The following is a 15,092-nucleotide window of genomic DNA, read 5'->3' on the forward strand; positions in this document are numbered from 1 at the left end:
CACCGATATTTGTATTTTCCTCAGAACTAACTTTTTTTCCAAATGCACTGATTTATATAGGTTTGGTCTTTTTTTTATTTCAGATTTTCTTCAAAAACTGCGACTTATTCATCTACTTCAGATGATTTAAAATAAAGACCAGGCCGTAGATGTAACCTTAAAAGGATGTTTGTGAAATGAGAACTAGGTTTATCTTGTGATACTATTTGCAAAATAGTAATGAGATATTCACATTTTATGTAGCGAGTGTAGAGACGAAACGGGTCACTCATTGCAAAAGACATCAGATATGATGATAAGTGTTATGCCGAATCTTCAAGTGTTTGGTGTTTTAAGTGTTTGGTTTCATCTATTTTCTTGAGCCTCTTGAAATTTCCTGAGCTTCTCCACCCTTTTCCTGGCACTTTTCCACAGATCAAAATTTATAATGGCAATCCCCTTATGGACTATTCATTAGAAGAATAATTCGGTGAGATATTTCCAGGTGAATACTAAATATATTTTGAGCTCGCACATGATTACCATCTCAGCACAAATAGTGCAGCTAGGGTGTCAGTCAGACATGTACATTAAGACTGTTATATCATTATTGAAAGTAACTTTAAACATACCTTTTATTCTACAATACGAAGGCTTCAGTGCTTTAGCAGGTCTTCAGTTAATTTTAGGTATTGAGAACATGTAATACGTTTAATAAATTAAATAATGTTAACTTAATAATCCATATATTGATCATAATTGTTTTACAAGAAAGGATAAAGAAACTTCAGAAATCCTCTGGATTTCCACATAATGTAATAAAAACCAAAAGTTTAATCCTGTACCAAGCTTGGTTTTCTTTTATCAAAAATCTAACAGCAGACCACGGATATGACACACGTCATGCCACAGAACGTGACAGAAACACCCAGCATTGTTCCTACAACTATAGATTAATTAATACATTTTTTTTTCTGGTCTCTTGTTTGTATGTAATAATTGTGAAGATAACACCTGCTATGTGTAATTAATTTTCTGGTTCAGTAACTCAAGAAACCAATTAGGTTATACTGTTTAATACTTTTTTTTATTATACTTGTTATACGTTTAGAAACATGTGGTATTAATAAACGAAAATTAACTCAAGAAAATACCGTTTATTCTTTCGAATGAAAAGTACGTGAATATGAATTGTGTGTGTGTGGGGGGGGGATTCAGTGATGGCATGGAATAACTGCTGCAGTTTAAGAATATGTAGCTTTGGTTCACGATTTCCACTACGAAGAATTATGTTACCCATGTTCAGTGATGTTACCAAAGTTGCGAGAGAGAGCGAATCATTTCCAGCTGTGCCTTCGGCTGCTGAATGATCACAGCAATAAAATATAAATTAGGAGAAAAATAGTGCAACGCACTCCACGTATACTAGCCTAACGGATGGTCGTCCATTTCCTTGTTTCTCACGACATTCTGAGAAACAATATAGGATCGTATCACATCTTGAGGTTTAAACTCTACGTAAGGTTACATTTCTAATAGTCTGGAGAGTCAGAATATGTAATATATAATAGTATGTTAAGTCCGGCTGCTTTTAACGTTTATTAGATCGAACCGATGCCTGTGCTGTCATTTTCCCCACTAAATATTCATGTTTGTTGAAGTCAAGGTGCGTTTCAGATCTGTAACGGTTGTAAGAATCAGTTCATATGGTATTTCTGACTGGAACTCTTGGTAGATAGCAAATGAAGGTAGAGGACGCCTTTGTTATATTACGCGAAGTGACATAAAGATCAAAATACCCTTCACAATCGAATAACAATTATTCGATTTATTATTATTTTTTTAAAACACCGTGCTTATGTATTGCAATTTATTATATCTTTTAGAAATCAAATCTGAAATCATACTTGTCATTTCTGTGTAAAGGTTAATATATTTGGTTAACTTAAAATGTAATATTTAATGACAATCCAATTTTCATTTAACAAATCTAATTACATTTTATTTTATTTACTTTCAGGTTTTAATTTCCGAGATATATTTGATCATTGTTAAAATATGTGAGTATATGAGTCTCTGGACTCCCTGGAGGTGTCAAATAGTAGTAATAATAATAATAATCGTATTTGAAAGAAAAAAAAAGAGAAAAAAGAAAACACTACTACTATGTGCAAACATCAGCGCTTACAAGTTAAGATTACTTATTTAAAGTGAGCAAAAATCGTATTCCAGTTAAAGTAATATGATCACTGTTCGTGATTCAACCCAGCAATGTTGAATTATGAGCACTGCATTTTTTAAATTAAGACATATATAATTCAATTTTGTTCTATAAATTGAATTTTTGTTCAGCAGTTTTACAGTTGCTAAAGTTTTTAAGATGATTCTAAAGTATTCAATTATACGCAAGCCATACTTTATCGGATTTATGACTCAATGACACAAAATTAACAATGAAACGAGTTTTATTCTGGTTTTGCTTTGCAGAACCTAAACGGAGTAATCAGTCATACATTGCTTTCTCATACAAAGACCGCGATTACTCAGTCCATATTTTACTTTTTTTCGAGCTATTCAACGACTTAGAAACTGTATTTAAAATATCTCGAAAACGCCAAAGATAATAAATACAACACTGTAAGCGAGACATGTATTTGTGATTGTTATTTATTCATCTACGATGATCAATCTTTATTTAAATTCATTGTACATAATATGCATCCTTCAAACAATATGGGATGAATTTCTTAAGTAGTAGGCGCAAATCGCACAAGTTGAGGTATGTTTTAGCCCTCTAGTGTACTGATATATAAGAGCAATATATACTTATTTTTTGAGAATATTAATCCTCCTTTAAAAAAAAACAGTAATGTAAACGAGAAAAATTTACATTAGTTGCCTTTGTTCGACAGAGTATATTCTGTGATTTAAAAAAAAAACAAATCAAGAATCGATAATATCTGAATTAAACTGTTCTAATTTAGAAAGCCGTTTTATGTGTATTTATATTTTATCACAAATCCTTTATGTTTAAACGATGTACACTTAAAAATAGAATATCTTCTTACACGTTTATGAAGATTAAAATTTAAGAAAAGAATACAAGGAATCTAGCATTTATCGCTTGTTTTTTTTTTTTAATATTTTCTGTGACTTTATTGAAATACCAGAGCCTAGCGAGGATAATTTATTTATTTTTATTTATTTAATTTCATTTTATTTTATTTAGAAATTTATTTATAAAGCATAACAATGTATCTCTCTTTTGTTTTATCATAGTCGATTGTTTCTCTTTCCAGGTTTCGACAAATCTTTTTATTGGTGCGCAAGTAATATCACATTTGAGAAGGCCAAGCCTTGTTTAAATGCATTGTACATATATGCAGCCTCAAACAACATGGGATACAGTTCTATAGCAGCGAGGTATGTGCTGAAATGTCCACCGACGCTTGAATTATTATCATGCATTTCTTAGTATAGTCCGCGCGGTTAGCCTAGTGCCTTTGCGCTTCGCAACCATATGCCTGGGTAAGTAGTGTCCGAGGTTCGATTCCCGTCGACGACGTGAGGAGTTTAAGGATCTGCCATAGCCAAATTAGCAGGTCTTGGGCGTGGACAGCAGGATTGTTTCCGCCAGTTTATCTAGGGTTTTTCATCCCGCAAGCAGGCAAACCGACCCCGTGAACACACAGATTACAGTCATGAAAACTATTCTTAGGGGGATGCAGCAAGGAGTGACGAACCGGCCGCATTAATTTCGTCGTAAATTCCTCATTAGGGAACTCTACCCATCCTAAAGGGATGGACGAGATCAATCAGTTTCTTAGTATAAAGTCCAACAAGTATTTATAAGTTTACTAATTGATTGATTCATTTTGGCAAGAATGCAGCACGCTGCTCAAGCTTATGAAATTCAGTGTTCTACTTCGTTGATAAAATTTTTGGAAACAAAACGATGCGAATTTGATTATATGATGCATATGGAAGTACTGTTATTGATTTAGGAATGATAACAAATACTTCATTAAAACAATCGTGCCGCACTATTGTCTGTTACTCTGATAGTAGAAAAATGGCGATTTTCTCTCACTTACAGTAGATTTCCCATAGGCTAGTGGTAGTATGAGTATGAGTTAAGCTTTTATATTATATATATACACGTCAATTTCTCTCTCTCTCTCTCTCTCTCTCTCTCTCTCTGTGTGTGTGTGTGTGTGTGTGTGTGTGTGTGTGTGTGTGTGTGTGTGTGTGTGTGTGTGTGTGTGTGTGTGTGTGTGTGTGTGTGTGTGCCATGCTTCATCATTAAGCGTGGCTTATTAACCTGAAAATAGTTACATCAGGCCATTCCTTAACCTAGACGTGGTTTTGAACCTTTTTTTTAAGCTTATGGCACATTAAAACTAATTACTAAAATTCTACGGCACACCATGCAAGTATTAAGAACTATATCAACTGCTTCAAATAAAGACGAAAGCCGTCGCAAACCTCTTTTTGAAACATCTCTTTGAAAACCCCATTTATTCACGACACCTTGTAATTGTTTTTATTCATTTTTCATTTTATTCATTCAGTAATTATTTATTCTCTTTTTCTAATATACACAAATGTAACATAAATGTGTTTTTTTAATCAGTGAGACACCTGAGTTTGGCGTTATGTCGCTTGTGTGAGGTCGGATTGTCGATATGCATACTCTCAAATCTTTTTCAAGCTTTCAAGCTGTGAGCTGTTCTTATTTTTTATAGTGTTCATAACGTAACGTTTTAAAAGTGCAGCACCCATAGTTTTCACTAAACTTCAACATTGCTAAAACACAAGGAAACAGATCTTACAGAATTGAAACCGATTCAGGTGTGTCGGTGAGAAAAATACTCAAAGATTTCACTGATTAAACCTGTCTCGTCTTTATACGGCGCAGACGGAACGGTGTAAGCGCAGCGTATGCTATAATTGTCGCACAACTGGAGGAACCCGCAAACACATATCTGTAAACACCTGTGAACCTTTCGCGGCACACCGGTTGAAAATCGCTGATCTATAGTATTAACGAATTATATCACAATCTAAGACAGTCTAAAAGATACGAAGCATTCCTCTTATAATGTCCCAGTTGATTTTAGGGAGACTGACGTCTTCTGTAATATTACGGCATTTATTCTTGTTTCTCTTCATCACGATATTTGCATATATCATGTGAATTGGCTATATATTGCTTGGATCTGTCTATCTGCTCGGTAGAGAGTGTAGCATGATTTGTCGCACCATATCAAGGTTTCTAAACTTCCACCTTCCGCTGTACACGCTCTTTGCACACTTAAAACGAAGCTATATGTTGGTGCCGATAATATGGAGCTTGCATTTTGCGGTCCTAGCATGTAAATACATGTTATTAGCCTCGGTTCTGAATGTTTTGTGCCGATTCGTGTTCCAGTCGATGCCCAGAACTCCTCATTCCACTTGTCGGTCGACGAATGGAACAATGGTTTTTACATATGATCCTTCGTATTGGTTACATGAAAAGTCATCGAAAAGGCAATTCATTGAAAAAACAATTCATCAAAAAGTTTAAATTTTCGATAATGCTATGATAAAATTAATCCATTTAGAACAAAAACTGAACCACGAAGATAGCTTCTTGTACTGGCAACTTCTACTAATTCAGCAAGTCAGAGAGATTTTGTAATACAGTACATTATTTGGAGACGTTATTTCTTTGTCGCCCCGAATATAGCTGAACTGAAAACTGGAACGGTTCGACATTTTCATGTAAAGTTTCAAATAGAGAATCTGAGTAAAATTCATCCCATAATAATTTGCTGCATTGAAGTCGCATATTGCTACTAGCAACAATAATAATAATGGAGCCTGCGTAGTTCAGTCGGTATAAACGAAGCCGTTTAGTTAGAAAGACCTGGGTAGTTGGAATCCCATGTACGACGCGCATAATTTTTATCAGTCCTGTTCAGCTAAAGGTAAGTTAGCAGGCATAATACGGAGAAGGCTGGGCTTTTCCTCCCGCAAATCAGTCCCATGAACAGACATGAAACAGTTATCGGACAAGAAAGACAATAAGAAACCACATTGTTCTATAATTTTTTCCTATTAAAATATCATCGCTTTCTAACTCTGCACGGTTCAGTTTTTTGTTCTAAATGGATCAATTTTCTCATAACATTTTCGAAAATTTAAACTTTTCGGTGAATCTTTTTTCGATGAATTGCATTTTCGATGAATTGTCGTTCGATATCTTACGTCACTTTGGGTGAGTGTGGTTGATCATCCACTGCGGGTAAAATCTCTTGTAGTTGACTCCCTGCGGTTCCATCTCACTGATTGTTGATCTCAGATCAACAATCAGTGAGATGGAATGATATCACTGATTGTTGATCTGAGCTGGACCAATTTGTTAATAATTTGCTGAACACATAGGTTTGCAGCATGGTAAGTTTACCTTTCTGTTAATCTCACTGCCACTTTCGCTTCGGCATTCTTTATCAGTATTGAAATATACTATTACAGACTTATACGATACTTGTTTTTTTAAATACAAATACTCAGAAATAGCTTCTGATACCAACTTCTAGTTACACCTGTTATTCTTCATTTTTTTTGTCAAAGAGAAGTATGTATTTTCAAAAGTTTTGTTCACTTCTATCCTCAGATACTAATGCTCACTCCTCTTCCCCTAAGCAATACTTTCACTTGAGGAATTCTTGAGGAAATCTTTCCCTTCTCCTCCTGAAGGAGAAGAGCAAGAAATTAATGAGTTGAAGAAATGAATGAATTATGAATTCAAAGTATTAAAGTAATGGTGTCATTCAGTGATTCGACTAAGAGACCTAAGGATTTCAATTGAAAACTATTTTTTTTTGGTTAAAACATTTGTATTGTTAGAATATTCAAATATAAAATATACATAGCTTTAGTTTCATATGAAACAATTTCACTAATTCACAAATTAATAAAAATTAATTTATGCAAATTAATTGTTTTTATATTTATCAATGCATACTCAATGAAGTATGATGAAGTATGGTAATTTGCAGGTCAGTTAGATCTAAACCTGTACTACATGTAAACAGTAATGACACTCTTTGTATTCTCTACTCATTTAAGTATTATAGAACACATAGGTTGAGGTATCGATATCAATTTAAAACGTTTATGTGGATTTAGGATTCCTGTCTCATTTTCACTTTTCTATCCAGATCTGCATATATTTTTGACTACATTTTTAAAGACCTTCAATTTTAAACGAATTCATTTATACAATGGATTTGTTATATACTGCCGATTACAAGTCGTTCTTTTATATCTACAGCTTTACACAGATAAAATATATAATTGTAAAAAAAAAAAACTTTATTTTCATTTCACAAAGCATTTTTCAAAAGTACAGGATGTGAGCTCGACAACACGATGCATCAGATTTACAGTGTAGCAGATGTTCAGAATTTCATGAATTATTCCATTATTTTTACCGATTTTTGCACTTCATGTTTCTTCGAAACTCTAGAAACGTATTAGATTATGGAACAGGGCTAGTATTCAAAACGTTCGCCATGATCTTTTTCTACTGGCAAGCGTTCGACGTTTCTAACTTGTCAATTTTAAGGTATCCAGTTGATCAATGCTGAAAATAACCGTTTCATCCTGAATAGACTAGTCTTCAAAATATGTTAGGTGTTGAGTTTTATTTAGTTATTAATTAAGGCTGGATTACCATTTGCATATCCTTTAATTCTCTCGCTTCACTTTTATTTCTCAGTTATAATTTTGAGAAATTATTCTCTCTTCTTATTACTAATCACAAGATCTTTCCTCTCGTTTAATTTTCTAACTTTTATCCTTTCTTGCTATTTCGAAACCGCTAAAGGGACAGTTATTTTTTCTTTACTATACTCTTGGGACACTTTCTACATGAAACACTATACCTGTTTTATCACAAAATCGATATGCATTTTACCAAGTTAATATAATGTCTTCTTAATTTCCTTATTTGTTTAATATAATAATCTGAATCATTTGCAAGGGTATGTATTCACCTATAATAATAGCAATGAATTGCCGTATAGTTAAAACGAAAACAGAACCCTTGTTTCTGTTTTCTCTTGGTAGAGTATAGTTTCTGACTGCAGCAATTGGTATACTAATATGTTATATAATATGTGCTCTCTTTTAGATATCAAAAATATGTGGAAGTCTGTTTTCTTAAGCTCTTCCAATTTTGCTCACATCGTGTAAGAATTCTGTTATTTGAGATACTAGAAGTAGCCATATGCATTCATCCACCAATGGCTGTTCGTAAGTGCAATGCTTTTTTGTGGTTGTTTATTATACTATAGTAGATGGCGTAACTTTTTTGAGTATAATGTTTAATCATTTTCTCTAAAATGTGTATAATTACTATATTTTAGACTATATGCAGTAACGCCGCGTATTATCACATATGGAGAGCTAATATGTTGTATAAATTTATAGCACATCAAGTGGGCTAAGAGAAAGATAATCCAGCTGCTCGAGAGAAGTGGCGTCCAACCTTTTTATCACGTTCGACACAATATTTTCTGGCATAAAATGTATCCAACCCATATAATCAAATAAAATAATGTTCGTTATTAAAATAAAATAAAAATGGGACAGCACCTTTAACTGTATGTGATTCGTTTAATGCATACTGTCCCAACAAGCAGACAGATACGCAAACAAAGGGAGACGGCATTTTAAATCGCTATTCATGTTAAAATATCCAGAAAAATGAAAATGTCAAAAAACTTCTTTACTTAAAATGTATAAATACAATTAGGTCAATATCATCAACGTCGATAAAAGAAGAAAGAGGTCCTCATCACCAGAGGTCCCACCTTACATTCCAGGCCACCTACTACCGCCCTTAGAGGGCGCTCCACCTAGATAGGACTTTAGTGTCACCCACGTGGTTGGGCTTAGTATTGTAAGTTTTTGTGTGCATGTTACATTAATTGTATTTGTAATCCCAGTAGATGTCCTAGTGACTAGACGAAATATAGGAAGTATTAAATTCCATTTTAATTCTTTTTGAGTGTTGTAAAAAAATCCATTAAACCTCCAACATAATCACCTGAAAGCTGTTGATCCATGACTAAATGACTTGTTATAGCTAATACTAAGCAAGGAGTGGACTACGCTAGCTCTGGCAAATATTGCCGATTAAAATTAAGAGCTACTCAGCTATTCTACGAACGCAGCCCGGTTATTTCGTTCAGCTATGACTTCATACCAAAAAGTCATATCCTAGGTGGTAACCGAGAAACCAGTGAGATTTTGATTTTCTTTATATGCAAAGAAAGGAAACGAGAACACAGTCCTGTGTAACTTAATTTGTTTACATTATTAATTATAATTAATATTTCATTATTAACATTATTAAAAGCTTCTATAGATTCGTTGTAAAGTTTAGTTCTTAAAACGTACTTAGAATTAATTACTCATCCAATCGACCTGACTCATTCGAAGTTTACAATCTCAAAATAAACGTAAATACTGCATGATGTAAAGTATTCGTAAGTGCTTTCTTTGTTTTCCAAATGATATTTTTTCCTACTTCTCTCATACCCTTAAACGTTGCGTTCTTGCATTTCCAGTATTGGCTTTTTAATATCTCATTCAACTTATTATCTCTATTGTTCCATTTATTCTCCGGAAGATATCTCCCAAGATAAAAACGATCTATTATATTTTGCTTTTCCTTATTATTAAATGACCATGGAAGCTATGAAGGGTAATGGATGATTTACATATCACTTCCACTTTTTATATTATTATTCTATTTTTCTTTTCCTCAATAGTGATATCGTCTGCAGGGTAATATTCGCTTCTAGACCGATTAATGATTTTGAGCGTTAAAAAAAAACCAACAATAACAACAACAAAAAATATTATACCAACATATGTTTCCTTTTCTTTTCTACAGAATAATAAACACTAAATGCAGGATAATTTAATTTAAGATTACGATTAACCAAACAAAAGGGAACAACATTTAAAAGTGAAGCATCACAAAATATTGATCTAACGTAATGCCGCTACTTGCATAAGATTATCTAGTTTTCAAAGAAATAACATAATTAATAAAGATTAATAAGTAGCTAGGTTTTTAGTCCCGTTTGTAAATTCGTAGCTAAGCGCCTTTTATAGTGTGACGATTTCGGAATCTGGTAAAATACCATGACACTAGCGCTTTAGCAACTGCCCGAATGCCAAAACGTTCCTACATATGTGCCTTGCTGTTGCCAAGAAAAAAGTACTCTCTCTGAACGCACATTAGCTAGTTTTTGTATTTAAACTTTGAACTTCAGTCTTTGAAGTTCTTTAACGTATAGATAACATGATGTTTCGTTAGATTCTGTCTCCTGTATATATCCATATACACAGGAGACAGAATTATATATTATATATACCATATATAATATATACTCTTGAAATGGAAATGAATAACTAACTGTTGGCTTTTAAAAAAAGAAAGTTATTGTTTACTCGTAAACTGTAGTTGTCGCCACAAGCATTTTATATCAATAACATTCCTAATGTATACATGTCACACATATTATATACAGTGTATTATGAGTTACTAACGTAGATTTCATTACTTACAGTCCGACCACTACCACCACCAACAGAAGCACCATGTAAGTATTATTCAAAAATATCTTGTTTTTGTATATTTTATTACCAATTTTACTTACGTATATATTATGTGGCATATAGCTTTCCATATGACTCTACAGGTTTTGTATATCTTTTTATATTGTAGTACCACCACCGGAACCACCAATACGATCAACTATAACTAAGTGTTTTCTAGAAATTCGATCGCGTGAATTATGTTATCCTCATGCTTGTATATATATATATAATTTATCAGGTCTCATTGCTGTTGTGCTTATGTTTATTTTTTTTTAATTTGTAGTACCACCAGAACCAGACCAAGATATAAGTAAGTTCTTCTTTTTTGTATAAAATAAAATTATTCTGTTCACAGTGAATACATTTTGCTTTTTGAATGAGCATTACTAATGTGTACATATTTTTTTATTTGTAAGTGTTTTTTTTTTAGAAATAACATGGTGTGATTTATGATATCTCCGCGCGGTTAGCCTAGTGGCTATGCGCTTCGCAACCATATGGCTGGTAAAGGAGTGTCCTGGGTTCGATTCCCGTCGCCGACGTGAGGAGTTTAAGGATCTTTCTCAGACATAAACAAGTTAGACAGTCTTGGGTGTGGACAGCAGGATTTTTCTACCGTTTATCAGGGGATTTTCCTTGTGCAAGCAGGCAAACTGGCCCCATGAACACACGAGATACAGTCATAGACTATACCCGGAGGCATAGGGCAATGACAATTTAACGAATGGCAATTCACAAAATTTTTCGATGAATTCTATCATAATTCATCGAAAAGTCATTTTCCTCGCAAACTATTGTTTAGAAAATGTTCAGTAACAATGCGGAACGTTACTTATGATACAGACAAGATATCGAAGGGTCATTGAAACGTAATAATTATTTTCTTGCATTTTAGAGCATTTAATGTAAGTGTACATCCTGCTTCATTGTATACTTAGCGATTTATCTGTAGGGAAGATAGTCTATTTTTGAAATTCGTGCATCATGGTACGTGAAGAAATTTCATAGTGCATGTTTTCTCTATGTTAAAAATATGGCTAATATTCCTAATATTCCTAATATATATATATATATATATATATATATATATATATATATATATATATATATAGTTCTGTAAACGTTATATATATATATATATATATATATATATAACGTTTCTTAACTTCGGTATATTATGTATTCAAGATACCAAATAATTTTATATAAATTTGGTTTTAATCCTATTTCCCAAGTAAGCAAACGGACAAGAAAGTCAAGTTTGCGCCTGTAAGTAGTGCAAGTCCAAGGTAACTCTTGGTAGTCCCAACCGAGGCAATTCTGGTAAAGGTGGATAAAGTTCTGATCACTTTTCTTAGTGTGTATAATATTAATATACTAATAACTAACTAACTAAAATATTATATATATAACTATATATATATATATATGTGTGTATATATATATGTGTGTATATATATATGTGTGTATATATATATGTGTGTGTATATATATATATATATATATGTATGTATAATATAATATACATAATAATATATAACTAAATAATAACTAATAAAAAGTAATATACTAATAAAGTATACTAAGAAAAGTGATCAGAGTTTATCCACCTTTACCACGAGTTGCCTCGACTGGCACTACCAAGAGTTGCCTTGGACTTGCATTACTTACAAGCGCAAACTTGACTTTCTTGTCTGTTTGCTTACTTGGACAATATGATTAAAACCAAGCTAATATAAAGTTACTTGGTATCTTGAATATATATATATATATATATATATATATATATATATATCTTCTTTCTTAGCATAAACTTTCATTTCCTGATAACATGATCAGGAAATGAAACTGTCTACCGGAAATTTATTCTTACAAATCATTTGTAAATATATAGGCTGTGAATTTTTTAATGCCTGGAAAAGGAACTTTTTTTTCCTGGAATCATTCATTCTTTATTTGCTGCCACAAGTAAACATGTGGAGAGCAATTAACTTTTCTTAACAATTAACTAGAATCTACACAACTCTTAGTGCCTGCTCTTCAGGGCCGTTCCGAAGGTTTGCGCCGCCTGAGTGCAAAATATTTGTTCCATTAAAAATTAAAATATCCCGAGGTACAATAACAAGTTACGAATAATTTTATTATACTGCACACTAAGAGGAAATCTCTCTCTCTCTCTGTGTAAAAAATATAGTTTATGATCCTTTTTCATCAACGTATCAATTTTTATTAGCTAATGCTGCTATTTAGAATGTATCATCAGAGATGTTGAAGCCTTGATTAATATCATGGCTTTTAAGACGTATTTAAAAGAGTTTTTTTAAGGGCAATGGGCGGAAAAATATATTTCTGCACGTAGCGACAAAATTTCTAGGGCCGGCCCTGGGGCCAGTCCTGGTGAATATGTTGTTTGAGGTAGATATTGAAATCCCAAGTCGTATATTGTCTGTTAGATTTCATAAGCAGGTGCATTGTCCTGCAAAAGCAATACGCTTCTGCTTAGTTTCTCGAACCGATTTTCCTTCAGTACCTCCTTCAATTTGCAGAGCTGCTGTAATAGTTTCACCTTTCTTGAGGTAAGGTAAGGATTACACCTCCATATCCTAAAAGACAATGGCAAGAACTTTCCCTGCTGACTGTTTGGTTCGAAACTTCTTTGGCCATGGAGATAATCTTTGTGTCTCCATTCCATTGACTGTTGTTTGTTCTCTGGGTCATAGTGACGAAGCCATGTTTCATCAAAGGTTAGAATATGAGCTAACACATTTCACGAGGATGAAATCCCTTTATGAAATGTTCTCTTAACATCTCAACTATACCCGCCTCAGTGGATATCATTCACTGCAACCAGTAGGCCCCGCCAAAAAATCGCTTTCCGAACAAAATAGGATAAATAGTAGTTATAAATAGCACGATAATAAAAAGATATATACCTCTCAAAATAATCCAAAACAAACAAAAAAAAAACTGCACACACACATATCTTCGTCCTCACACGCCTTATAATTCATTTTTCGGTGAACTGTATTTTCGATGAATTGTGATTTTTCGATAAATTGTTGTTTTTCGATCAATAGCGTTTCGATGAATTGTCTTGTCGATTAACTGCTCATCGGTGAATTGCTTTTTCGGGGAATTGTCTTTCGATAAATTGCTTTTTCGATTAATTGTTGTTCGATAAACTGATTTTCGATGAATTGTTTATTCTGTGAATTGCTTTTTCGATGAATTGTTGTTCGATGAATTGCCTTCGATGAATTGTTTTTCGGTAAACTGTTTTTCGATGAACTCTCCGGATACTCCATTAGGGATGCAGCAGAGGAGTGGCGTTCCAGTTGCATTATTTCTCCTTGACTCATCATTAGGAGACCCAACCCGTTTGAATCAGATGGAAGGGAAAGAAAGATAGTTTAATAATATTAATAATTGTTAATGTTTGTTTTGTGTAATAAAATTGGTTTATTAAAGTTGTTGGTTGGTAAAATTAAAAACCTATTCGGAGATAATTCGCGAGGGGCCCCGAGATTTTTACTGCCTTCCTGGAAGGGGGAGGGAATTCACAGGGTTTAATCCGGCACTAGCTCTGTATAACAGGCCAGTAGGCCTAATACGTATTAGGGAGAGGAAGATTTATATCCTCATCCTTATTATACAGAATATGTATAATTCATCAGGTGTCATTGCTGATGTGCTTATGTGTTTTTTTTAATTGCAGTACCACTACCACCACTACCACCTCCACAAGACCAAGACATAGGTAAATGTTTCCTCTTATGTTATAAAATTATTTAGTTCATAGCGAATATATTTTGCTTTTTGAAAGAGCATTTATAATATGTATATATTCTATATCTGTAAGTGTTTTTTTTCTAGAAATAACATGATGTTATTTATGATATCCTCATCCTTATTATACAGTACTGTATATGTATAATTCATCAGGTGTGATGTGCTTAAGTTTTTTTGTTTGTTTTATAATTGCAGTACCACCACAAGACCAAGAAATAGGTAAATGTTTCATCTTATTAAGTATTTTTCTGGGAAAATACCCATGCTACTCTTCTTAAACATTATTATTATTATTACGGCTATTATAGCCTGTTTTTGTTTAGGAGTGTCCCTTATTTTAAACACACTGGCTATTTTTACTAAAAAAAATTATATATATATATATATATTTCAGGGCATTATGGGGGAGTATTGAAAGCAATTATAGCAGAATAAAAGAGGAGGAAAAATTTCGTACATAGCTTGTTTTGATACTGGGTGTCTTCAAATTCCATGCTCTTGGCGAAGGTTCTTTATAACAAGGGGGGGGATGAGCGTGGCGATGTGGGTTTTGACGCGGGAAGAATAAATTGGAAACCCGGGTTTATTTTAATAATATATATATATATTATTAAAATATATATATATTATTAAAATATATATATTATTAAAATATATAT

The 15,092-nt window shown here is 33.1% G+C and overlaps 1 protein-coding gene across 4 annotated transcripts in view; it reads left to right on the forward strand.

Annotated features, from left to right (window-relative positions):
- LOC150108319 (uncharacterized) overlaps positions 1 to 15,092 on the forward strand; it is a 337,096-nt gene that overhangs the window by 231,008 nt on the left and 90,996 nt on the right. For 2 of the 4 annotated variants that reach the window (XM_090390692.1, XM_090390693.1), the window contains exons 37-42: positions 3,279 to 3,402; positions 8,162 to 8,283; positions 10,614 to 10,646; positions 10,928 to 10,954; positions 14,360 to 14,401; positions 14,629 to 14,652. In XM_090390692.1, coding sequence (XP_090246818.1) covers positions 3,279 to 3,402; positions 8,162 to 8,283; positions 10,614 to 10,646; positions 10,928 to 10,954; positions 14,360 to 14,401; positions 14,629 to 14,652 — 372 coding nt within the window. Of the gene's footprint in view, positions 1 to 1,999; positions 2,040 to 3,278; positions 3,407 to 8,161; positions 8,284 to 8,460; positions 8,587 to 10,613; positions 10,647 to 10,927; positions 10,955 to 14,359; positions 14,402 to 14,628; positions 14,653 to 15,092 lie in introns of those variants that run through there. The other 2 variants (XM_090390695.1, XM_090390696.1) reach the window with 2 other exon arrangements.

Source organism: Typopeltis vanoorti, chromosome 3, assembly GCF_054136105.1.
Source record: "Typopeltis vanoorti isolate ZY-2024b chromosome 3, IOZ_Tvanoo_1.0, whole genome shotgun sequence".
Taxonomy (NCBI): Eukaryota; Metazoa; Arthropoda; class Arachnida; order Uropygi; family Thelyphonidae; genus Typopeltis; species Typopeltis vanoorti.